The sequence below is a fragment of the Tamandua tetradactyla genome, chromosome 8 (assembly GCF_023851605.1).
Source record: "Tamandua tetradactyla isolate mTamTet1 chromosome 8, mTamTet1.pri, whole genome shotgun sequence".
Lineage (NCBI taxonomy): Eukaryota > Metazoa > Chordata > Mammalia > Pilosa > Myrmecophagidae > Tamandua > Tamandua tetradactyla.
In genome coordinates, this window is record NC_135334.1 from 124,458,543 (window position 1) to 124,483,285 (window position 24,743).

A 24,743-nucleotide genomic window follows, 5' to 3' on the forward strand; every position below is an offset into this window, starting at 1 on the left:
TTTTAATTAATGGAAAAAAAGAAATTAACCAAACATTTAGAAATCATACCGTTCTACATATGCAATCAGTAATTCTTAACATCATCACATAGATGCATGATCATCATTTCTTAGTACATTTGCATCGGTTTAGAAGAACTAGCAACATAACCGAAAAAGATATAGAATGTTGATATAGAGAAAAAAATAAAAGAAATAATAATAAAATCAAAACAAAACAAAGCAAAAACCTATAGCTCGGATGCAGCTTCATTCAGTGTTTTAACATGATTACTTTACAATTAGGTATTATTGTGCTGTCCATTTTTGCGTTTTTGTATCTAGTCCTGTTAACACTGTCTGTATCCCTTCAACTCCAATTGGCCATTATCTTACCCTGTTTCTACCTCCTGCTAGACTCTGTTACCAATGACATATTCCAAATTTATTCTCGAATGTCTGTTCACATCAGTGGGACCATACAGTATTTGTCCTTTAGTTTTTGGCTAGACTCACTCAGCATAATGTTCTCTAGGTCCATCCACGTTATTACATGCTTCATAAGTTTATCCTGTCTTAAAGCTGTATAATATTCCATCATATGTATATACCACAGTTCGTTTAGCCACTCTTCTGCTGATGGAGATTTCGGCTGTTTCCATCTCTTTGCAATTGTAAATAACGCTGCTATAAACATTGGTGTGCAAATGTCCGTTTGTGTCTTTGCCCTTAAGTCCTTTGAGTAGATTCCCAGCAATGGTATTGCTGGGTCGTATGGCAATTCTATATTCAGCTTTTTGAGGAACCGCCAAACTGCCTTCCACAGTGGTTGCACCATTTGACATTCCCACCAACAATGGATAAGTGTGCCTCTTTCTCCGCATCCTCTCCAGCACTTGTCATTTCTTGTTTTGTTGATAATGGCCATTCTGGTGGGTGTGAGATGATATCTCATTGTGGTTTTGATTTGCATTTCTCTAATGGCCAGGGACATTGAGCATCTCTTCATGTGCCTTTTGGCCATTTGTATTTCCTCTTCTGATAGGTGTCTGTTCAAGTCTTTTTCGCATTTTGTAATTGGGTTGGCTGTCTTTTTGTTGTTGAGATGAACAATCTCTTTATAAATTCTGGATACTAGACCTTTATCTGATATATCATTTCCAAATATTGTCTCCCATTGTGTAGGCTGTCTTTCTACTTTCTTGATGAAGTTCTTTGATGCACAAAAGTGTTTAATTTTGAGGAGCTCCCATTTATTTATTTCCTTCTTCAGTGCTCTTGCTTTAGGTGTAAGGTCCATAAAACCGCCTCCAGTTGTAAGATCCATAAGATATCTCCCGACATTTTCCTCTAACTGTTCTATGGTCTTAGACCTAATGTTTAGATCTTTGATCCATTTTGAGTTAACTTTTGTATAGGGTGTGAGAGAGGGGTCTTCTTTCATTCTTTTGCATATGGATATCCAGTTCTCTAGGCACCATTTATTGAAGAGACTGTTCTGTCCCAGGTGAGTTGGCTTGACTGCCGTATCAAAGATCAAATGTCCATAGATGAGAGGGTCTATATCTGAGCACTCTATTCGATTCCATTGGTCGATATATCTATCTTTATGCCAATACCATGCTGTTTTGACCACTGTGGCTTCATAATATGCCTTAAAGTCCGGCATCGCGAGACCTCCAGCTTCGTTTTTTTTCCTCAAGATGTTTTTAGCAATTTGGGGCACCCTGCCCTTTCAGATAAATTTGCTTATTGGTTTTTCTATTTCTGAAAAATAAGTTCTTGGGATTTTGATTGGTATTGCATTGAATCTGTAAATCAATTTAGGTAGGATTGACATCTTAACTATATTTAGTCTTCCAATCCATGAACACGGTATGCCCTTCCATCTATTTAGGTCTTCTGTGATTTCTTTTAACAGTTTTTTGTAGTTTTCTTTATATAGGTTTTTTGTCTCTTTAGTTAAATTTATTCCTAGGTATTTTATTCTTTTAGTTGCGATTGTAAATGGGATTCGTTTCTTGATTTCCCCCTCAGCTTGTTCATTACTAGTGTATAGAAATGCTACAGATTTTTGAATGTTGATCTTGTAGCCTGCTACTTTGCTGTACTCATTTATTAGCCCTAGTAGTTTTGTTGTGGATTTTTCTGGGTTTTCGACGTATAGTATCATATCGTCTGCAAACAGTGATAGTTTTACTTCTTCCTTTCCAATTTTGATGCCTTGTATTTCTTTTTCTTGTCTAATTGCTCTGGCTAGAACCTCCAACACAATGTTGAATAACAGTGGTGATAGTGGACATCCTTGTCTTGTTCCTGATCTTAGGGGGAAAGTTTTCAATTTTTCCCCATTGAGGATGATATTAGCTGTGGGTTTTTCATATATTCCCTCTATCATTTTAAGGAAGTTCCCTTGTATTCCTATCTGTTGAAGTGTTTTCAACAGGAAAGGATGTTGAATCTTGTCAAATGCCTTCTCTGCATCAATTGAGATGATCATGTGATTTTTCTGCTTTGATTTGTTGATATGGTGTATTACATTAATTGATTTTCTTATGTTGAACCATCCTTGCATACCTGGGATGAATCCTACTTGGTCATGATGCATAATTCTTTTAATGTGTTGTTGGATACGATTTGCTAGAATTTTATTGAGGATTTTTGCATCTATATTCATTAGAGAGATTGGTCTGTAGTTTTCTTTTTTTGTAATATCTTTGCCTGGTTTTGGTATGAGGGTGATGTTGGCTTCATAGAATGAATTAGGTAGTTTTCCCTCCACTTCGATTTTTTTGAAGAGTTTGAGGAGAATTGGTACTAATTCTTTCTGGAACGTTTGGTAGAATTCACATGTGAAGCCATCTGGTCCTGGACTTTTCTTTTTAGGAAGCTTTTGAATGACTAATTCAATTTCTTTACTTGTGATTGGTTTGTTGAGGTCATCTATTTCTTCTTGAGTCAAAGTTGGTTGTTCATGTCTTTCCAGGAACCCGTCCATTTCCTCTAAATTGTTGTATTTATTAGCGTAAAGTTGTTCATAGTATCCTGTTATTACCTCCTTTATTTCTGTGAGGTCAGTAGTTATGTCTCCTCTTCCATTTCTGATCTTATTTATTTGCATCCTCTCTCTTCTTCTTTTTGTCAATCTTGATAAGGGCCCATCAATCTTATTGATTTTCTCATAGAACCAACTTCTGGTCTTATTGATTTTCTCTATTGTTTTCATGTTTTCAATTTCATTTATTTGTGCTCTGATCTTTGTTATTTCTTTCCTTTTGCTTGCTTTGGGATTAGTTTGCTGTTCTTTCTCCAGTTCTTCCAAGTGGACAGTTAATTCCTGCATTTTTGCCTCTTCTTCTTTTCTGATATAGGCATTTAGGGCAATAAATTTCCCTCTTAGCACTGCCTTTGCTGCATCCCATAAGTTTTGATATGTTGTGTTTTCATTTTCATTTGCCTCGAGGTATTTACTAATTTCTCTTGCAATTTCTTCTTTGACCCACTCGTTGTTTAAGAGTGTGTTGTTGAGCCTCCACGTATTTGTGAATTTTCTGGCATTCCACCTATTATTGATTTCCAACTTCATTCCTTTATGATCCGAGAAAGTGTTGTGTATGATTTCAATCTTTTTAAATTTGTTAAGACTTGCTTTGTGACCCAGCATATGGTCTATCTTTGAGAATGATCCATGAGCACTTGAGAAAAAGGTGTACCCTGCTGTTGTGGGATTTAATGTCCTATAAATGTCTGTTAAGTCTAGCTCCTTTATAGTAATATTCAGATTCTCTATTTCTTTATTGATCCTCTGTCTAGATGTTCTGTCCATTGATGAGAGTGGGGAATTGAAGTCTCCAACTATTATGGTATTTGTGTCTATTTCCCTTTTCAGTGTTTGCAGTGTATTCCTCACATATTTTGGGGCATTCTGGTTCGGTGCATAAATATTTATGATTGTTATGTCTTCTTGTTGAATTGTTCCTTTTATTAGTATATAGTGTCCTTCTTTGTCTCTTTAAACTGTTTTACATTTGAAGTCTAACTTGTTGGATATTAGTATAGCCACTCCTGCTATTTTCTGGTTGTTATTTGCATGAAATATCTTTTCCCAACCTTTCACTTTCAACCTATGTTTATCTTTGGGTCTAAGATGTGTTTCCTGTAGACAGCATATAGAAGGATCCTGGTTTTTAATCCATTCTGCCATTCTATGTCTTTTGATTGGGGAATTCAGTCCATTAACATTTAGTGTTATTACTGTTTGGATAATATTTTCCTCTACCATTTTGCCTTTTGTATTATATATATCATATCTGACTTTCCTTCTTTCTACACTCTTCTCCATACCTCTCTCTTCGGTCTTTTCGGTTCTGACTCTAGTGCTCCCTTTAATATTTCTTGCAGAGCTGGTCTCTTGGTCACAAATTCTCTCAGTGACTTTTTGTCAGAGAATGTTTTAATTTCTCCCTCATTTTTGAAGGACAATTTTGCTGGATATAGGAGTCTTGGTTGGCAGTTTTTTCTCTTTTAGTAATTTAAATATATCATCCCACTGTCTTCTAGCTTCCATGGTTTCTGCTGAGAAATCTACACATAGTCTTATTGGGTTTCCCTTGTATGTGATGGATTGTTTTTCTCTTGCTGCTTTCAAGATCCTCTCTTTCTCTTTGACCTCTGACATTCTAACTAGTAAGTGTCTTGGAGAACGCCTATTTGGGTCTAATCTCTTTGGGGTGCTCTGCACTTCTTGGATCTGTAATTTTAGGTCTTTCATAAAAGTTGGGAAATTTTCAGTGAAAATTTCTTCCATTAGTTTTTCTCCTCCTTTTCCCTTCTCTTCTCCTTCTGGGACACCCACAACACGCATATTTGTGCGGTTCATATTGTCCTTGAGTTCCCTGATACCCTGTTCAAATTTTTCCATTGTTTTCCCAATAGTTTCTGTTTGTTTTTGGAATTCAGATGTTCCATCCTCCAAATCACTAATTCTATCTTCTGTCTCTTTGAATCTATCATTGTAGGTATCCATTGTTTTTTCTATCTTTTCTACTTTGTCCTTCACTTCCATAAGTTCTGTGATTTGTCTTTTCAGTTTTTCTATTTCTTCTTTATGTTCAGCCCATGTCTTCTTCATGTCCTCCCTCAATTTATCGATTTCATTTTTGAAGAGGTTTTCCATTTCTGTTCGTATATTCAGCATTAGTTGTCTCAGCTCCTGTATCTCATTTGAACTATTGGTTTGTTCCTTTGACTGGGCCATATTTTCAATTATTTGAGCGTGATCCATTATCTTCTGTTGGCGTCTGCGCATTTAGACAGATTTCCCTGGGTATTGGATCCAAAAGTTTGGAAGATTTTTCTGTGAAATCTCTGGGTTCTGTTTTTCTCATCCTGCCCAGTAGGTGGCACTCGTGGCACACGTTTGTCTGCGGGTCCCACCAGTAAAAGGTGCTGTTGCACCTTTAACTTTGGAAAACTCTCGCTGTCCGGGAGGTTCGCTAGCCGAAGCGGCTTGAGCCGGCCCGGGGTCCGAATGCGGGGAGGGTTGCAGTCCGCCACAGCCCAGGAAAGCGCCCGTCCGAATTTCCTAGTTGGCCCGGGGCGACAAGCGTGGCGGGAGGGAGCCAGCGGCAGAGGCCTGCCCGGGAGAGTGAACGTTCCCGGGGAGTCACGGGTTTGGAAGGGGCCTCCCCCACCCGTCACCGTTCTCCGCGGCCTGGGGATTTCCGATCCAATTCTCTCAGTTGGTCTGGGGGGGCGCGCATGGTGTGTGCGCCAGCCGCCGCGGTTTCAGGGGACCGCCTCTCCAATTCTCCCAGCCGGCCCGGGAAGGGGGAAGGGAGTAACTCCGGCCGCTTGCCTCCCCGCCCGGTGAAGCCCGCATGCTTCGGCGATCTCACCCGAGCGGCTTCTCTCAGCCAGCCAGCCGTTCCAGGATGGGGTACGCTGTCTTTTTTATCTCTGTTGTGGCTTTGGGAGCTGTTCTGTGTCGTTTCTACTCCCCTAGTAGCTGTCCTGGAGAAGAAACTAAGATCCGTGCGTCTTACTAAGCCGCCATCTTCTCCGGAAGCTGTAGGTTTTTTATAGATGCTCTTTATCAGTTTAAAGAAGTTCCTTCTATTCCTGTGTTTGTTAACAATTTTTGTTATGAATGGTGTCTCATTTTGATGAATGCTTTTTCTCCATCACGTGCTTTTTGCCCTTTATTATATTAAAATAGTATATAACATAATTGGTTTTTAGATGTTAAGGCAATCTTTTTTTTTAATAACAAATAATGTTAATAGAGACTTAATTCGAAACATGCATTTTTACAGAAAAAGAAACTGAATACTTCTTGGCATAAAAAAAGTCACTTTAGCTGATAAACCAGTGTTTTAAATAGTCCCCCCCACCACCACAAATATATCTCCGCCTTTTCTGGGTAAGGCTAAAAAGGCCATACACGTTGCCCCTGGGGCAACCCTCTGGGTACTGCTTTATATTCAGAGACACACACAGAGTACATCACCACCACCACCTAGCCCTCCAAAAAATAAGTATTTACTATTGTCTTTTACAAAAAGTACAAGTTCAAGAGTCCATTAAGAAAAGTACAACATCCTAAAAAGATCTTTCTTCATCTCTTGAATTCAAAGTAGCCATTTAAAGGTGTTTTTGTTTATTGACAAAACAAAACATACAAACAGGACATTCCTACCATACGAACATTCCATACTTGGTGTATAATCAATGGCTCAAATATTATCACATAGTCGTGTATTCATCACCATGATCATTTCTTAGAATATTTGCATCACTCCAGAAAAAGAAATAAAAGAAAAAAGAAAAAACTCACACATACCACACCCCTTACCCCTCCCTCCCATTGATTACAGTATTTCCACCTACCTAGTATATTTTAACCTTTGTTCCCCTATTTTTTTCTATACCCCTTTCAGTGATCACTAGTTTTCAATCTACTCAATTTATTTTAACATTTGTTCCCCGTATTATTTATTTTTAATCCATATTTTTTACTCATGTGTCCATACCATAGATAAAAAGAACATCAGACACAAGGTTCTCAGAATCACACAGTCACATTGTGAAAGCTGTATCATTATACAATCACCTTCAAGAAACATGGCTACTGGAACACAGCTCTACAGTTTCAATGTTAAGCTAATCTTATATTCCAAGAATAATACCATTTGGTCATGGTATGTAATTTTTTTTTATATTACTGAATTAGGTTTTGTTGAGGAATTTCACATCTATATTTATGAGGACTATTGGCCTGTAGTTTTCTTTTCTTGTGACATCTGTGTGTAGCTTTGTATCACGATAATATTGGCCTCAAAAAAGAATTGGGATTACATTTCTTCCTCCTTGTCTTCTTTGTTTGTGAAGGACTGGTATTATTTCTTCTTTAAATGTTTGATTGAATTTACAAGCCAAGTCATTTAGTCCTGGATTTTGTTTGTGAGAATACTTTTAACTATTAACTCAATTTCTTGCTATAATCCACCAAGATATTTTATTTATTTCTGAGTCACTTTTGGTAGTTTGTGTCTTTCTAGGAATTTGTCCATTTCATCTAAATCTATGCTGGCATAGTTGTTCATAGCATTACTTTATAATCCTTTTGATTTTTCTAGGGTTGGTGGTTATATACCTTCTTTTATATTCCAGATTTTGATGATTTGTGTCTCCTTTTTTTTCTTGGATTAAGGTTTTGTCAATTTTATTAAAGTTTCCAGAAGACCAACTTCTGGTTTGATTTTCTCTATTATTTTACTGTTTTCTATTTAACTGATGTCTATTCTTACGTTTATTTAATTTCCTTCCTTCTGCTAGCTTTGCGTTTAATTTGCTCTTATTTTCTGTTTTTTTTTCTTTACAATAAAAGATTAGGTAAATTTATTTAAGATCTTTCTTCTCTTCAAACATGGGCATTTAAAGCCATAAATTTCCCCAGAGTGCTTTAGTTATATACCATAAATTTCAATATATTGCGATCTTATTTCCATTCAGTTCAAAGTCTTTTCTAAATTTTTTCTTTAATCCATAGGTTATTTAGAAATGCGTTGTTCAATTTCCAAATATTTGTGAATTTCCTAGACTTTATTCTATTGTTAATTTCTAATCTTATTTTGTTGTGGGTTGGAGAATATACTTTATACAACTCAGTCAATTTAAATTAATTAAGATTTGCTTAATGACCTGGTATATGGTCTGTGTCAAGTCTGAAGGATTTGCGTACCTTGAAAAAGCAATGTCTTAATCCTGAACAATCTTGTGAGAAGAACGGTTTCTTCTAATCCCTATTCAGTACTATAGGTTGGAAACTGGATTAAGTTATCTTCACAGAGATGTGACTCAGTCAGCTATGGGTATTAAACTTGATTAGATGGAGACATGTCTCCACCCATTTTATGTGGGTCTTGTTAGTTCACTGGAATTCCATAAAAGAAGCATTTTGGAGAACGCTTCAGAACACTGCAGAACCGTGAAGCAGAGAGTCCACCAGCCAGCGACTTTTGGAGATGAATAAGGAAAACACCTTATGGGGAGCTGGAAACACAAGCTAGTTGTGTTCGCCATGTGCCTTCAGAGAAACCCTGAACATCATCAGGCTTCTTGATTCAAGGTATCTTACCCTGGATGCCTTAGATTGGACATTTCTATAGACTTGCTTTAATTGGGACATTTTTATGGCCTTAGAACGGTAAACTTGTAACTTATTAAATTTCCCTTTAAAAAAAAGGCATTCCATTTCTGGTATATTGCATTCTGGCAACTAGCAAACTACAACCTGCTCTATCTTGGAGAATCTTCCATGTGCTCTTAAAAAGAATGTGTACTTCTTTGATAAAAGATAGAGTGTTCTACATATTTTTATAAAATACATGCATTCTATCCCCAGGAAGCTTGCAACCAATTGCAGGAAACCACCAAGTAAATGACAGACATGCAATACAACATATTTTCTCCTCCTCTATGCAAGAGGTGGAGAAAAGAAAAGCAAGCTCCCCAAAGATGGTCCAACATTTGATTTTCAGGAAAGGGAAGAACAAGGGAGAGGCTGTCAATGAACTTAAGACATTAAGAAAAATGTACTGCATTTTAAAAAACTAGTGAAGTTTTTTAAAGTTGAATGGTCATGAATATCAGGGCTCCCACTCAGTTTGGTCTGGAAAATAGAGTTAATCACTCAATTATGAACTATCCATTTGTTATAACTTGTCATGAGTAATCACTCACTGTTCAGTGTAATGACAATACCTGAATATAATTCATAGACAACTGTGCCTTTTTCCTCTCCTACAATTTCGGGTACCTTTTCATTCCCTGTAGGTTGATAGAAATATTCTGCATGAGGAGGAACCCACTCTGAAAGAAGACACACATACAAAAAAAAAGAAAGAAAGAAAGAATAAAAAGACATGATGAGAACTGATATAAAATTAAAATCCTAACTATTCAAAAGCACAGTCTGGCTGTATTAATACCCAAATTCCCACCCTGAGTTTCTAGTTTATTTTTAAAGTTAATTACGCCTTGATTCTTTCTATTAAGAATATGAGAAAACTTTTAACAAAAAGCATATACAACAAAATAATAAAATCTAAAAAGAAAACTGAAAAATAAGCTAAGGAAAAAATGCCACCAAAAAGGTCAACATAGTTGCTGCAACAGCTTTTCAAAATTTAGTCCTAAGCTTCCTTAAAGTCAGGAAAGTAGGGTCAGCTAAAATTTTTTATTACTATAGAGAAGCAAGTATATCCAATTGTTCCAGAGGAAACAAGCACTGAATTCTGACAGAGATTCCCAACATCACTATAAGCAGAGTGGATACTGAAGGGAGCCGAGGGCATATAAAGATACAACTTAGTAAAAGATGATGTCAATTTCCTTTTTCTTAAAGGGATGGGGAGTGATGCGACTTTGAGAATTTGGTTCAAACAATAAGGTACTTGTTATTAAGATTCCTTGAAATTAAAAAAAAAATTATAAATAAAAGATCTGGTGGCTTAGTGGATTATTATGACAACAACTTTAATATTATATTCTAGTTTCCCACTCTCCCCCCACCACTCTTTTCTATATCCTTGGGACCCAGTCCTAAACCTCACTGTCTACTATGACAGAATAGCAAAAGCCTATCGTCTGGGCAGATCAACTTGTACTTTCATCTAAAATCTATAAAGGAATCCTCAGTCACTGTCAACTCAACATGCTCCTATGCATTTCCAAACGTCCTAAAAGCAGTTCTGTCCTTTAGGTGAGAACACTGAGCCCTTCCCTACATTTTCAGCATCATTTCTTTTCTTTCATGCTCTATGGAATACCTTTATTTGACCCAACTCTTTAATTGAATCACTTCTAACTCATCCTTCAGACCTCAGCTTGCATGTCAGCACCTCTTAGAAGCCCTCCCTGACGTTCCAGACTGGGCTAGGGATTCTCAGACAGATAAAACTCTAGGCAATTGTCCAGTTATTTCTCTAACTTTCCTACTAGTCTTAGAGCTCAGGCTACCTCCATCTTTCTCATCACATTATCTCTAGCACTAGGCATTGAACTTAGCATATGATAAATGCTTAATAAATATTTATTAATGATTAATTATAAAAGGGGACTTAGAAAATAAGAAATACTCAGTTGTTTATCTACCACAATCTAGAGACATAATGTTTGGTAGGCATAAGTATTCCAGTAACTGGAAAAGTCCCCATTTTTCCATGCAATTTACTCTTGCCAATGCTGTATAAAATGGGTGTCAAAGATTGTGCTTGCACTAAGAGTTCATACCTATTACCAGCAATGTCATAAAAAAAGCTTCCACCATTTTATAAAAAGTTCGAATAAACTTGAACTATAATTAAAAACAGTAAAAATCATTTTCCAAAACTTCCAAGACTGGCATCTATTTATGGTCTTCACTAATTATACCAAGGCTGATAAAAATACAACTCTTACAACGCTCAACCAAACCTATTAACACTGCTATGGGAATAATCTAGAAGACAGAGATATTTATATATTTTGGTTTCTAGGAAGGTGTCTCCTCATCTCTATAAACTCAGAAGCATTTTAGCTTACACACTGGCCTCCTTGGAGTCTGATGACTGCATACTGGTTTCCCAGAGCGCAATCATTTCAGAATGAGCTAACACATGCTGAATCTGTCCTGCCTCATCCTTCAGCAGGCAGGACTCAGAGGTCTCATGACAGAGCCCACCAGAAGAGAAAGAGCACAGCACATAGGTCACGTTACCGATGTGATGAATGTTTTCCTTGATGACCTCACATTCTATTGGCCATCTTGGAGCCTGAAGTGGCCCGCTGCTAGAGATAAAGGCAAAAAGATCTTGTGGTTCTCGAAGACGTGGGTTTACTCCACCCAACTCATCATAAAGAAGCTGTCTGCTCTTAAGAAGTGGTGAATTCAGCATAAGTGAATCTGCCAAAGAGAAAAGGAGTAAGTAAAAAGCTTTCTTTTCCTCTTTGAGGATTTACTGCTGAACTAGAACAACTGAGTAATTTTAAGTGCTGCATTGTAATATTAGCACAGACATACTAATCCTATGATGTGTTTCTCTTTCAAGAAGATTAGTCCAGAATGGCAAATTCAACGTTATCAAAATTTAAGTTAAAATTCTGTGTACTCTAATGATTGAAAGGTGTTGTATAGACCCATGTGTTCCACCAATTAACACTACAAATATTAATAAGTTCTTGCACGAATTACTGCAAACGTATGAATCTTGTACAGACGGTGGGGTATAGGGGGAAATCTGCTGCTGCATCCTATGAGCTATGTTTAACAGGAAAACATCAACAGTACTGCAGCAATACCAGACGTACATAATGGGGGGAGGAATAAGAGTGAAGGGGAGGTTTGGATTTTCTGTTTGGTGAGGATGTATTTATTGGTTATCTTTCTCTTGAAAACAATGAAATTACCTAAAATTGAGAGTGTTGATGGACTGCTGATTTTGGACATTAAAAACGATGCCCAGTGAATGGAGGTGCCTGTAGGATGCACTGACTGAGGAGTAGATTGGCGCATGTTGGTGTATACATATGTTAGAATATTGTGCTGCTACAAAAAGGAACAAAGTTGTGAGGCATGCAACACTGTGAATGAACCTGTGGGATATTTGGTGAGGCAAAATAAGCCAGAAACAAAAGAGCAAATACTGTATGGTCTCATTTAGAAAATGCTTTTAAGAAAACAGGGGTCTAGGTTGTAAACTCTTATAAATCACATTTAGTCTGGGATGGTAATTGTTATTTCTGGATTTTGAGCAGCTGTTTTACATATCTAATATATGCATAACCTGGCACTTAGAGATAAAACAAAGCCGATGAAGTCTGGATTAAGGTAATTCAGAACACAGGGGTAAGGAAGATATTGTCTATATTTTAGAACCTTATCTACTTTTTGAGAACAAAGGAAAAAAGGTTTATTTTGTCCAGAGCCAAACTTTTCTGTAGCATGTAATCTAACTCAAATCCTCTGGATGGCTAATTTGAAATCCAAACACAGGGAGCTCAGAATAAGAATGAGGGCCTTTAATCCCATATAGCCTAATGTAATACCTGGATACATCCCAGGGTATACCAAGCAGATAATCAAAAAGTATTGGCAAAGTCCTTTCAGGGACGGGAAAAACAATATGGAACTATTAAACTTTACAACCGGGGAAAACCCTGATACTGTGTCAAACATTAGGGACATTCAAATCAATAGGCCACGCCCTTGATTTTGAGACTTGTTCTTATGAAGCGTATGTATATAGCAGAGAAGCTTAGCCTACCTATAGATACGCCTCAGAGTTACTTCTGGAGGACCTCTGTTGTTGCTCAGACACGGCCTCTCTCTCTCTAAGCCCAACTCTGCAAGTGAAAACACTGTCCCCCCCGCTACAGGAACACAACATCCAAGGGTGAAAGTCTCTCTGGTGGCGTGGGAAAGGACTCCTGGGGATGATCCTGGCCCTGGCACGTGGGATCAACAATGCCATCGTGACCAAATTGGGAAAAGAAGTGTAACTAATAAGATATCAGTGGCAGAGAGAGTTCAAATAGAGTCGAGAGGCTACTCTGGAGGTCGCTCTTAAGCAAGCTTCAGTCAGACATTGCTAACTATCATAGCTTGCCAAACCCCAACCAAAATCATTCCAGCCAATCCTACAGAATACCCAGAGTGTTATATAAGATTCTCCAAAGGCTCCATGCACTAGCATAATTTTCCAGAAACCTACAACCTCCAAATGGGTCCCTGGACCAGATAAGACCTGAAATGCAGAGGGACCAGCCTCTCCAGAACATCAACAAGATCCATTCCCCTATCCCATATTACTGACAGCTCCTTTCAATGAGAAAAAGTTATAATGGGCATGGCCCAAATACCCCTAAAGAGTAGGAGAAAGATTAAAAGTTTAACAAATGAGTATGATTGCTGAATCATTATATTGATATTTCTTTTAGTCTCCAGTATTTTAGAACAGTAAGAAACCTAAAATTGTGGAACTGTAAACCATACCAAACTCTGAAACCTGTTCTAATGTGCTTTGAAATGTAGTGCTTTTTTTGTATATATGTTATTTTCATAAAAAGGAAAAAAAAGTCAAATGTGATCATAAATGCACAGCTATATGATGACATTGTGAGCCATTAATTATACACCTTGAATTATTATGCAGTATGTGAATATACAGCATATATTAATAAAAAATAAATAATTAAAAAATTCTGCGTACTCTACTGAACATTTAAATGTAAAGTTATAGTAAAATAGAGGAAGTTTTTTTTTTAATTAAAATTAATGGGTCCAAGATATTTTAACAGTGGGTCACAAATGAATACAAGGTTACTTAATGTGTTTTGCTATTTTTCTTTTGAGAGGCAAGAGAGGGAACTTTCAATTCACTCAACAGTTTAGAAAAATGTACATAAAACTTTATTAACTACAGAAAGACAATCTACAAATTAAACTTCCGGTCCATAAAGTAACCATTCAAAGGACAGAGAGACTTGACAAAACAAGGAGAATAGGAAGGGGACAGACAGAGGAGGAGAGGAGTAGATGAGATGAAAGAGGAAGTCCTTGGGAAAGACAGAATTAAAAAAAAAAAAAAAGGGAAGGAAAGTAAGACTTTTATGGGAAGAAACAAGGAGGAAAATGAGAGAAGGAGCCAAAGGCTGAAGGCCCCATTGGTTCTCATCAGCTGTAAATACTAGGCTGTCTGGTAACATCGGCTGTGGTGGGGAGAGCAGGGGGCGAAGACATGCTTCCAAGAAAGAGTGAGTGTTCTGGTCTAGACAGTCACGGGATGTCTCTGTGTGTCTGTGCACAGCTGAAGCTAAATAGACAGGTCCTAGGAAGAGGAAGGAGGCAGCTTGCCAACCGGGTTTTTGTCTTTCCTTTTTTCTGTCCACTTTTCCCCCACCCCTTTCCACCTCCATTTATGCCCCTGCAATTCTATCTAAATCTTCTCCCCACGGTTTCACAAAAAAGAGGAAAAAGGCAATAAACATTTGGAAGGAGGATTAAGCAGCTCAATCGCACTCATAACTAAAGAAATGTAAATAAAAATGACAAGAAGATAGATACCAGTTTTTCACCTAATCCGCGCTTTCCCACTTCTCCTGGCAAAGGTCTGAGTAACAGGCTGGCAAGAGGGCAAAGCGGCACAACCTTTCTGGACAGCAATTCGGCAGCGCCTATTAGGATTCAAAATCACAAGCCTTTGATCCAGTAACCCCGTGGCTAAGAATTTTTCCTTTCAGATTTTCTCACTAAAGTTCATCAAGAGAGATATACAAACATGCTCACTGCAGCAATGCTCAAAGTAACAGAGAGTGGAAATAGCCAAAGCATCTACCAAAAGGGGAGTTATAATAATTATAATACATTAAGGAGATGAAACTCTACAGGTGCCTTTCAAAAGAAATAGATCTTTTTGTGTTCATATGGAAAGGATCTCTATGATAAATTAAGCAAAAATACCAAAGCAAAAAAGAGCATGTATAGATTCCCCTGTGAGGAATAGACAGATGCGTACGAGGATATATTATCCTCAACTCTCCCCTTTTTTTCCTGAAGGGATTTATAAGAACAGTGGTTATATTAGGGGTGGACACGGAGGCTATAAGTTTTCATTTTATGCCTTTTCCATACCATTTGGATTTTCTAACCTTATACACAAGTTCTTTTTTTTTTTTTTCCCTATAAACAAACATTTTAACCCATTCTTTTTTCTTTAGTACTACTCTGGTGAAAAGCTTAATAAATGCTTAACTAGAAAGATAAAAAATCTTCCTCATTCCAATGATCAACACAGAAAAAAAAAAGATGTCAGATTATCAATTATACTCTGACTGAAACTCATTCACACTGTTGCATTACCTCTACCAGTTGTGTTTTCATTTTACATGTTTTATTATATAAGGACTGTTCTTATTAATGGCATTTTGAGGACCAGCAAAGGGGGTGGGAGAAGACGGGGTGGGGGTGGGGGGCGGTCAGGCTGCTCCTGAGCGGCACCACCCTTGGTCAGTGTGCTCCGCCCTGACTGTCCACTCCCTCCCAGGAGCTCCAGCACAGAGGGGAAGGCCTCTGGGCACTGGCGTGCACAGACACACATAACAGCACAACACATATTTGGAAATGGAGCTGCTATAGAGGCTAAACAACATTTTTTTCACAGATTCTGACCTCCTAGTACAGTCAATTAACATTCCCAACAGCTTCTAAGAGAGCGTGTTCCCCTGTACGCTGGTATAACACTAGGCAGAATTAAAAAAAAACTTTTGTCCAAATCTCATATTTTACAAAGTGATACCCTGACATTTTGATTTGCATCTTTAATTAGCAGTGAAGTTGAACATCTTTTCATAAGCTAGTGACCATCTGTTTTTTGTTTTTTTTTCTATGAACAGCTTGCTCATGTCTTTTACCCATTTTTCTATTTGGTTATCTTTTACTTACTGATTTGTAAGAGCTGTCATATGTTAAAGAAGTTATATATGGGCTGTAAAATTTTTCCTTTTCAGTTGTCTTCTTTTTAATGGTACTTTTTCTGTACAGAAGCTTAATTTTTGCTGTAAAAATCATCAGTACTATACTTGATGGCCTTTGGATCTTGTGACATTCAAGGATTTTAAGTAGAAAAGGTACACAATCAGATTTGCTTATGAAAAAGAACACAGCTAGGTGGTACATGGATTTGGGGGTGGGGGGCAGTGAGGAACAAGGGGAGAAGCCAGGATACAAATCAGGAGGCTCTTTCAGTAGAAACATGATGGTAGTTTGGACTTGAGGAGGGGCAGAGGTCAAATGTGGAGAAAGAGAACCGTGTTGATGTTTGGTTAGATGTGGGCTGAGGGACAAATTGAGCATTCCTACCCTTGAGTTCGGAGGAAACCTGTATCCTTGCCATAAGTTATTTTTGTTTAAGCTAGCTGTAATCAGTTTCCACTAATCTCATGCAAACAGCCTTAACAAATATATCCATCAATGTGTGTGAAGGATCAATGTGCTATTCTTTACCACAGATTCTTAATGAATTTTCCATAATTTCAAGAAAGATAATCCACAGTGTAGAGTATTTTCATTTAAACCTACCATCTAAAATCCAAGGTGGAACTTGGGAGAATGTGTGAGTGATGGCCAGGGCTGCTCCCAGGTTCTTCCCGTGCCAGGTCGCATTTCCCTGGGAGCTGGGAAGCTGCATGCAGCAGGGACAGTTCTAGAGGTCACATATACTGAAGATTACTCACAGAGAAGCTTCTCCTTTGGCAGGGGGTCCGATATCAAATCATCTCTTTCCCCCAAAGAGCGATTCAACAGGAATCGAGGGTTATCCTTCCCAACACGCTGGAGCGTAGCAGAGCTCGGTAAAGCGCCTCTCTGAGCTAAGAACAGGCAGTGTCATTAAGACTGCTGGAGGGCTGGCCCACCGCCTTTGACATGTAGGTCAGTACTGAAACTACACCTACCCACACCACAACTTCTCTCATCACCCACCCCCACCACAGCCTTCACAAGCAAAAACTCCCACTTTTCAAAGAGTGTTCACACTTCGAATATTCCAGTCCAAATGAGTTGAACCTAATTATCCCCATTTTGTGGCTGAAGAAACAGAAGGGTGAGGAGGCTTCAGAAACAGCATGGCTTAGTTGAAAGAAAAGGGTTGGGGAGCTAGAAGGATCTGGTGGCTCTCAAGGGTGCCAAGAGAGCAGATGCTGGTGGAGACAGGAGCTTTGCTGCCCAGGCCACTTGGTTCTGAGGGTACCTGCTGAATCCGGCAAGCTGGCAATTCAGGTTTCAACACATTAATAATCACTTAGAAGATGAAATAGTAAGGAAGTTTAACAAGGTCAAGCAATACGATGAACATAAAAACTCCATTTTATTTCTATACCAGCAACAAAGTTAGTATCAAATTGTAAAAAGATACCACTTATGACAGCATATAAATTTGAAGCACTATGGAAAAAGTATAAATCTTTATTGGGAGACATTAAAGAAAATCTAAATAAACAGAGAAAATATTCGTATAGTGGTGGACCCAGTATTGGGAAATGATCATTTCTAGTGAAATTTCCTCTATAGATTAAAATCCATTCCAATAATTTTGTAAAACATCACAGGCCAATTTTTTTTCTTGTCTTTTAAAGACAAAGCAGGTGTGCAAGGGTAGTTTAGTGGTAGAATTCTCGCCTGCCACGCAGGAGATCTGGGTTCAATTCCCGGTCCATGCACTTCCCAAAGAAACAAAGAAGCAAAACAACAAATGAAAAGCCAAACAAACAAAAATTCAACAAATGGTGCTGCAATAAGGGGATACTCACATGGAAAAAGAATGAAATGTGACCCCTGCCATACAGCATACAAAAAAAAAAAAGACAGCAAGGTGAGAAGACATGCCTTTCTAATAGCAAGACTGTGTTAATGCCATATAGTAATTAAGAGATGGTGATTTTGGTGCAGGGATAGATAAACAGACCAATGGAAAAGATTACTCATAACATTCAACATGGGTGGCATAGCACATTAATGGGGAAAATAAGTACTTTTTACTAATGGTGCTGGAAAAATTAGTTAGGCAGAAGAAGGAAATTAAATTGAATCCCAATCTCATATGATACAGAAAAGTCAATTCTAGGTAGACCAAATACTTAAATGTGAAAGGTGAAACAAAAAAGCTTTTAAAATATAGGAAAACATTTTCATAATCTTGGAGTAAGGATAAAAAAGGAAAAATTAATAAAGTCAATTACATTAAGAACCTCTAGTCAACAAGAAACCATAAATGGACTGGTAAAATGAACTACACAGTCAGAGATATTTACAACATGTATGATCAACAAACAACTAGTATCCAGAATAAATGATGAAACTCTTATGAATCAATAAGAAAAAGACAAAGAATCAAATAGAAAAATGGGTCACAGACTCGAAAAGGCATTGCACAAAAGAGGATTTTCATAGTCAAAAAATATGTCCAATCTTATCAGAAATTAGGGAAATGCACATACAAACTACAATGAGATATCAATAATACCCATCAGGTTGAAAAATTTACAAGTCTGATAATACCAAGTGTTGACAGGAATGGTAGACAACGTAAACCCTCTTACTGGTGGGAATGGAGATTGATACGACCATGTTAGAAAAAACTCAGATGCTTGTGGTAGATTGTATTATGCACCCCAATTCAGATACGTTCTCAATCTTAATCCACATTCTTATAGGTATGAATCCATTGTAAAGAAGAGCTCTTGAAGATACTATTATAAATTAAGGTGTGGCCCATCTAAATAAGGGTAAATTACTGGAGTCTGTATAAAAAGAACTGGGAAGTCACATAAGCTAGAAAGGAGATGGCATAGCTCTGTAACAGGAGAGCCAAGGAACCCTAAGGATTGCCAGTAGTCAGCAACAGACTGCTAGTTTTTGGGCAGAAAGAAGCCTTAGCAATATGATTTTGAACTTCCTCCAGCTGCAAAATGATAAGCCAACAAATTCCCATTGTTTAAACCAACCTATTATTTGTGCAGCCTGGCAAACTAACATAGTGTTATTTGGTAAAGTTGAAAATGCACAGGCTCTGTGTATGATACAGCAATTCCATCCTAATTACAAACCCTAAAGAAAGTCCTGCACATGTTCCCCAAGAGACATGAATGTCACAGCAACCAGTCGTGTGCTAGAACTAGATCATACCAGCATGTGAGAGTCAACCATTAAAGTTTTAGGATTTTGTCAGCCGGTTGTTAATCTGTTATTTTACTACATTTTATTACTATCTAGGCTCTTGAGGTTATCGATGTCTACTGTAGCTATAAAATGGAAACACTAGATAATAGTGTTTTACTGCATATCTCTTCCAAATTCTGTGTTCAGTAACTTCATGTGGTATGGTAATTTGAAACTGTTATGTACTCTAGAAAAGACCATACTCTTTAAATCCATTCCTGTGGGTACAGCTTTTGATTAGGTTATTTCAACTGAGATGTGAACCACTCCATTCAAGGCAGGTCTTAATCCCCTTACAGGAGTTCTTTAGAAGAGGATAAAGGACAAACAGAAAAGACCGAGAGAGCTTGGAGAAGCCCCAGAAGAGACAAGGACACCTACACAGAAGCTAGAAAAGAAGCCACTAACGCCGAAAGCTCAAAGCAATGAAACCCAAGAGAGAAGGGCCAGCTGACATGGACCATGTACCTTCCCATGTAACAGAGGTGGTCCCAGATGCTGGCAGCACTTTTTCAGAGAAGGCACGGTCCTGTTATTGCCTTAATTTGGACATTTTCATGGCCTTACAACTGTAAATTTGTAAGCCAATAAATCCTCACTGTAAAAGTCAACCCATTTTTGATATATTTCATTCTGGCAGCTTTAGCAAATTGAAACAGGTGGTAGCTTAAAACTGACCAAGGTGGGAGAATTTACACCATGAAAATCAGTCAAAGCTACTAATCAGAGCATTTTCCCTCTGAAGAGCTAGTATCCCACTGACTGCAACATTGTTCATAAAGCCCCAAACCGGAAACAAATCAAACCTCCAACACCAATGAAAGAGAGAAATAAAATTGTGGTATAGCCATACAAGCGTACACTCTAAGCAGTGAAAATGTATGAACTACAGCTATAAATAAAAACATGAACAATCTACAGATATAATGTTGAGCATTGCCTGAATTTGTAGCACATTTGTAAGAAGGCAAAACTAGAAAGTATTTAAATGCAGAAAGCAAGGAATTAGTTAACTGAGAAAAAGTGAGGGAGAGGTATATGATGGGAAGAGGCCCACGGGTAGGATTCTGAACGTGATATTTTATTTTCTACCTGAGTGCTGGTTACTACTTGGAAAGCCAGTACTGTTTAAACTGCATATGTATGTTTTCAACACTGTTCTGTATGCGTGTGATATTTTCCACACTTTAAAAAGAAAAAAAATATGCTACCCGGTTGTCAAAAGCTCTGATCTAGGACAGTGGGGTTTTTAACTTTTTTTAAGAATTACATTTTAGAAGAATACATGAAGAGTTGATAATTTTTTCCCCAATTTATTACCTTGAAATGAAAAAAAAAGACAACTTGTGTTTGAAGGCTTGTTTAGATGAACACTTAGAGTCATAACACCCATGATTTCTCTACCTTGTTTACCTAGTTTTTGGCAACATTAAACAGGATATCAGAAGCCCTGAATTCAATTCCAACTTGGCCAAGAAACTGAGGCAAGCCATTTAATTATTTCTTGCCTTGGCCTATTCAAGCGCAAAACAGGCGAACTCTCCCAAGTACGCAATTAATGAAACAGTTTACTGAGCGGTGCTAGATGAGAACGTGGTTAGTACCTTTAAAATAGCCGTAGTACCGGAGGTGATGGTACATAAAGTCCTCATAGGGGTCAGGAAGGGCCTGTGAAGGGAGGAGTACCGAGTCAGGAGAGTCTTTCCGAAGACCACGGGAAGACTTTTCACGGTGGCTGCACAGGCCCTGGCGAACACGACGTACCTTACAACTGCCGTACGCCGAGCGCTGACACACTTGCCTGCCCGCTAGGCTACCTTTGGGGTCCGCGTCTCCAGCAGAAGAAGGTGCCTCGGGCGCCAGCACTGAGCTCCTGCGGGACGGCTGCAAAGGGGTGGGGCCAGCCTCCGGCCTCGGCTCCGTCTCCAGGCCCGGGAACATGTCACTCCGGCATGCTGCGCTGAAGGCCGTCAACGACACGGGCCCTGCCCGACTCCGGATCGACGGCCGACTACGCACTGGCAGCTGGGGGACCAGGGGACAGCTGCGGAGGCCGCGGCCACCCGCGCCCCGCCCTCGGCCCCGCCCTCGGCCCCGCCCCCGCCCTCGGCCCCGCCCCGTCCCTCCGCCCCTCACCCCGCCCCACTCCTGGGCCCTCCGCCCCTCCCCTCGGCCCCGCCCCGCCCCAGCCCCTCCCCGCCGACCGCGGGCGCAGCGCACCGGGTCTCCTCGCCTCCTCTTCCTTCGCGGGTCCCATGCGTCCGTGCTGAGGAGGCGGGCGCGCACCACCAGGTCGCCGCAGGAGAGGGAGAGAAGTTGGGGTGGGCGAGAAGTCGTCTCAGGGGGGTGAGAAGGGCCAGGGCTCGGGGTGGGCGCTGACAGCGGGAATCCGGGACTTGGAGGTTCCCGGCTGCGGGGTGGTGGCGAGGGGCCGAGGACGGGGCTCGAGCGCCCCACACCGGGCCGACGCGGCAGCCGAGGAGCCGCGGCAGAGCGCACAGCGAAGCGCGCGGAGAACACGCCGGCGGACCGCGGCCCTGGGCGAAGCCCGGTAGCCTAGCAACGGCGGGGCGGAAGCGGGGGGCGGGGCAGCCCGCGCTTCCGGCGGCCTCAGGCCCCGCCCCCGGGCGTTCGGATTGGCCCAGGCCTGAAGGCCGGGCTTAGCTATTAGGTCCGGTCACGACTGTGCTGGGCTTCCGCGCCCCGCGGCCGCGTTGAAAATCACCGTCTCCGCCAGGAAGAGACTGTCAAGTCAGCAAATAAAAACCAGACTTTTTCTTTTCAGAGCGATGAAGATGTTTTATTTTTTCAATTTTGTTGAGATATGTTCGCACACCCCAGTCGGAGTATGCGCTGGCTCACGTGGTCTTCATGACTCCACGACAGAAATAATAAATAAAACCTCAATTGTCCCTTCCCTCTTCTACCCCCATTGGTGACCCAGAGTATTGGTGTTAGTACATTTGTTACTGTTGAAAATATTAAAATATTACTATTGCCTATAGTCCAGTTAAAAATAGTGTTTTTATCTCATATATATATTTTTTACATTTGTATAGCGGTTCATGGGAGAACTTATTTACATACATGACTTTAAAGAACCACTATCACATTCACCTATGCCACCGTTTCTTATAATCCCAAGAATGAGCTACAATCACACCTCTTTTCATTCGTACACGTTTAAGTGCAACCTCGTTTACGATTCCGTACATCCTAGGCAACTGCTCACTCTTCTCTAGCTTCTGTCTCTCTCTCTCGGTACCCTATATTCTACATCCCCCATGCGTGTCTTTATTATATTACTCATTTAACCACAGACTGGATAAAGGGAGGTATCAGTTACAGGATTTTTACGATCATATAGTCACAATATAAAAGCTACGGTTATTTTCAGATATATGGGCAAAGACCGATCCAAATTCTTCATACTGAAAGGGTGTCAACATTATGGGATAGAGTGCAACTGGTTAATATTCTTGGAGAGACCAATACCTCTAGGTTTCAGGTTGTCTGGGATATGGACAATCTGAAGATTTTAAGTTTCTGAAAAAAAGTTAACGTAAAGTAAAACTTTTGTGGAGTCTTAGAACCCAGGGAATATTGCTGTAAAGCCACATGTTTTGATGTATCAAATCGGCATATATTAAAACAGTGTTGTATTCTGAAGATGATCTGGATAGGACTACGGTATACCAGAAGACTGGGTAAAGGATAATCTTAGTATTTTAAAACTTCAACTTCTGTGTGAGACCAAAGGGAGAGAGGTTTATTTGCTGTAAAATTTATATTTTGGGAAGTGCATTACCTTATTTAACTTGTATGGTCAGTTTAGTTAACACCTTAAGTACGTGGAATCTTTAATAGGGCATGAGATTTTGTTGGTTTGTCCAGCTCAGTGTGATGCCCAGAGTGATCTGGACAGTGAATAAAGAAGTATTTGCAAAGTCCTCTTGGAATGGGGAGAAAGGAAATATTCAACTTTCCCATTTGGAGAATTTCTGATATTCTCTCAAGCAGTGGGGAGAACCAAATCAATAGGCTGAGCCCTCAATCTTGGGATTCGCCTTTATGAGACTTATCCCTGCAAAGGATAGGCTAAGCCTACTTAAAATTAGGCCCAAGAGTCACCCCCAAAGAACCTCTTTTGTTGCTCAGGTGTAGCCTCTCTCTCTCAACCAACATGACAAAGCAAATACACCACCCTCCCCCTCCCTACGTGGGACACAACTCCCAGGGGTGTGGACCTTCCTGGCAATGTGGAACAGAAATCCTAGGATGAGCTGGGACTCAGCACCAAGGGATTGAGAAAACCTTCTCGACCAAAAGGGGGAAGAGAGAAATGAGTAAAAATAGTCAGTGGCCCAGAGATTTCAAACAGAATCAAGAGGTTATCCTGGTATAGTTTACGGTGTATTGGAGAGGCTGGAGGGAAGTACTTGAAACTGCAGAGCTATGTTCCAGTAGCCTTGATTCTCGAAGATGATTGTATAATGATATAGCTTTTACAATGTGACTGTATGATTGTGAAAACCTTGTGTCTGATGCTTCTTTTATCTAGGGTATGGACAAATGAGTAAACAATATGGATAAAAAATAGGGGGTCAAAAACTAAAATACAGTAGATGGAAATACTAGTGGTCAATGAAAGGGAGGGGTAAGGGCATGGTATGTATGAGTTTTCTTTTTTTACTTCTTTTTCTGTAGTGATACAAATTTTCAAAAAACATGATCATGGTGATGAACACACATTCATCATACAGACTGGGTAAAGGGAGGTATTGTAAGCCACTGATTGTACACCATGTATGTTAAGAATGTATGCTGTTTTATCAATAAAAATATTATGAATAGGGTGATCATATGGTAAGAATGTTCGTTTGTTATGTCTAAAAAAATTAAAAAAAAACGAACTAAAGAAGTTCTATTCTCGGAGGATAGTGAGAAAGGCAGTGGTGTTGTGCAGAAATTCTACAAGTTAGGCAGTTAAGGAGAAAGCTTTCAAAGCTAGTTGATAGCTTTAAATTCATGTGCAAATATTTATGGAATTAATCAGAACAACTTATGTAGAAAAACTGTCACTCCAATATTAACATAATAGTAAATAAAATCCAAGCACTGCTATACATGATGCTGGTCAGATAAAAATTTTAAATTTATGCACAAAAATATCCTGAATAAAATTAAAACTTGTCTCGGGGTAACTTTATATGAATGTAATTATAAGCATACATCACTCATTCACAGGAAAAAATGTATAAAGCACATCCCCCCCTAAATGTTAACAATATTACATCACTCCAGGATTTAATGGTAGAGGCCTGTCACTCCCCAGACTTAAGATCCTGTTGGTCTTCTTTTTACTGACAGCTGTTTTCCAGTGTTTGCACATGATTTGCACTGTATTTGAGTATTATTTAACTTCATTAATGAAATGACTTCAAGTAAGTCAAGGTTACATAACCACAGGGTAATGAGGTTAAAATAGCAAAAGGACAACCAATCAGAA

At 39.2% G+C, this 24,743-nt stretch overlaps 1 protein-coding gene across 9 annotated transcripts in view; it reads right to left on the bottom strand.

The window, feature by feature from the left end:
- Nucleotides 1-21,751, bottom strand: part of AGBL2 (AGBL carboxypeptidase 2) — a 72,677-nt gene extending 50,926 nt beyond the window's left edge. For 5 of the 9 annotated variants that reach the window (XM_077114650.1, XM_077114644.1, XM_077114648.1 and 2 more), the window contains exons 1-6: nucleotides 21,455-21,751; nucleotides 20,999-21,259; nucleotides 20,839-20,902; nucleotides 16,753-16,887; nucleotides 11,240-11,425; nucleotides 9,244-9,351 (exon numbers count right to left, since the gene is read on the bottom strand). In XM_077114650.1, the coding sequence (XP_076970765.1) occupies nucleotides 9,244-9,351; nucleotides 11,240-11,425; nucleotides 16,753-16,887; nucleotides 20,839-20,902; nucleotides 20,999-21,175 (670 nt within the window). In that variant the 5' untranslated portion in view covers nucleotides 21,176-21,259; nucleotides 21,455-21,751. Of the gene's footprint in view, nucleotides 1-9,243; nucleotides 9,352-11,239; nucleotides 11,426-14,584; nucleotides 14,695-16,752; nucleotides 16,888-20,838; nucleotides 20,903-20,998; nucleotides 21,260-21,454 lie in introns of those variants that run through there. The other 4 variants (XM_077114649.1, XM_077114651.1, XM_077114653.1 and 1 more) reach the window with 4 other exon arrangements.
- Nucleotides 21,752-24,743: the final 2,992 nt, after the last annotated feature.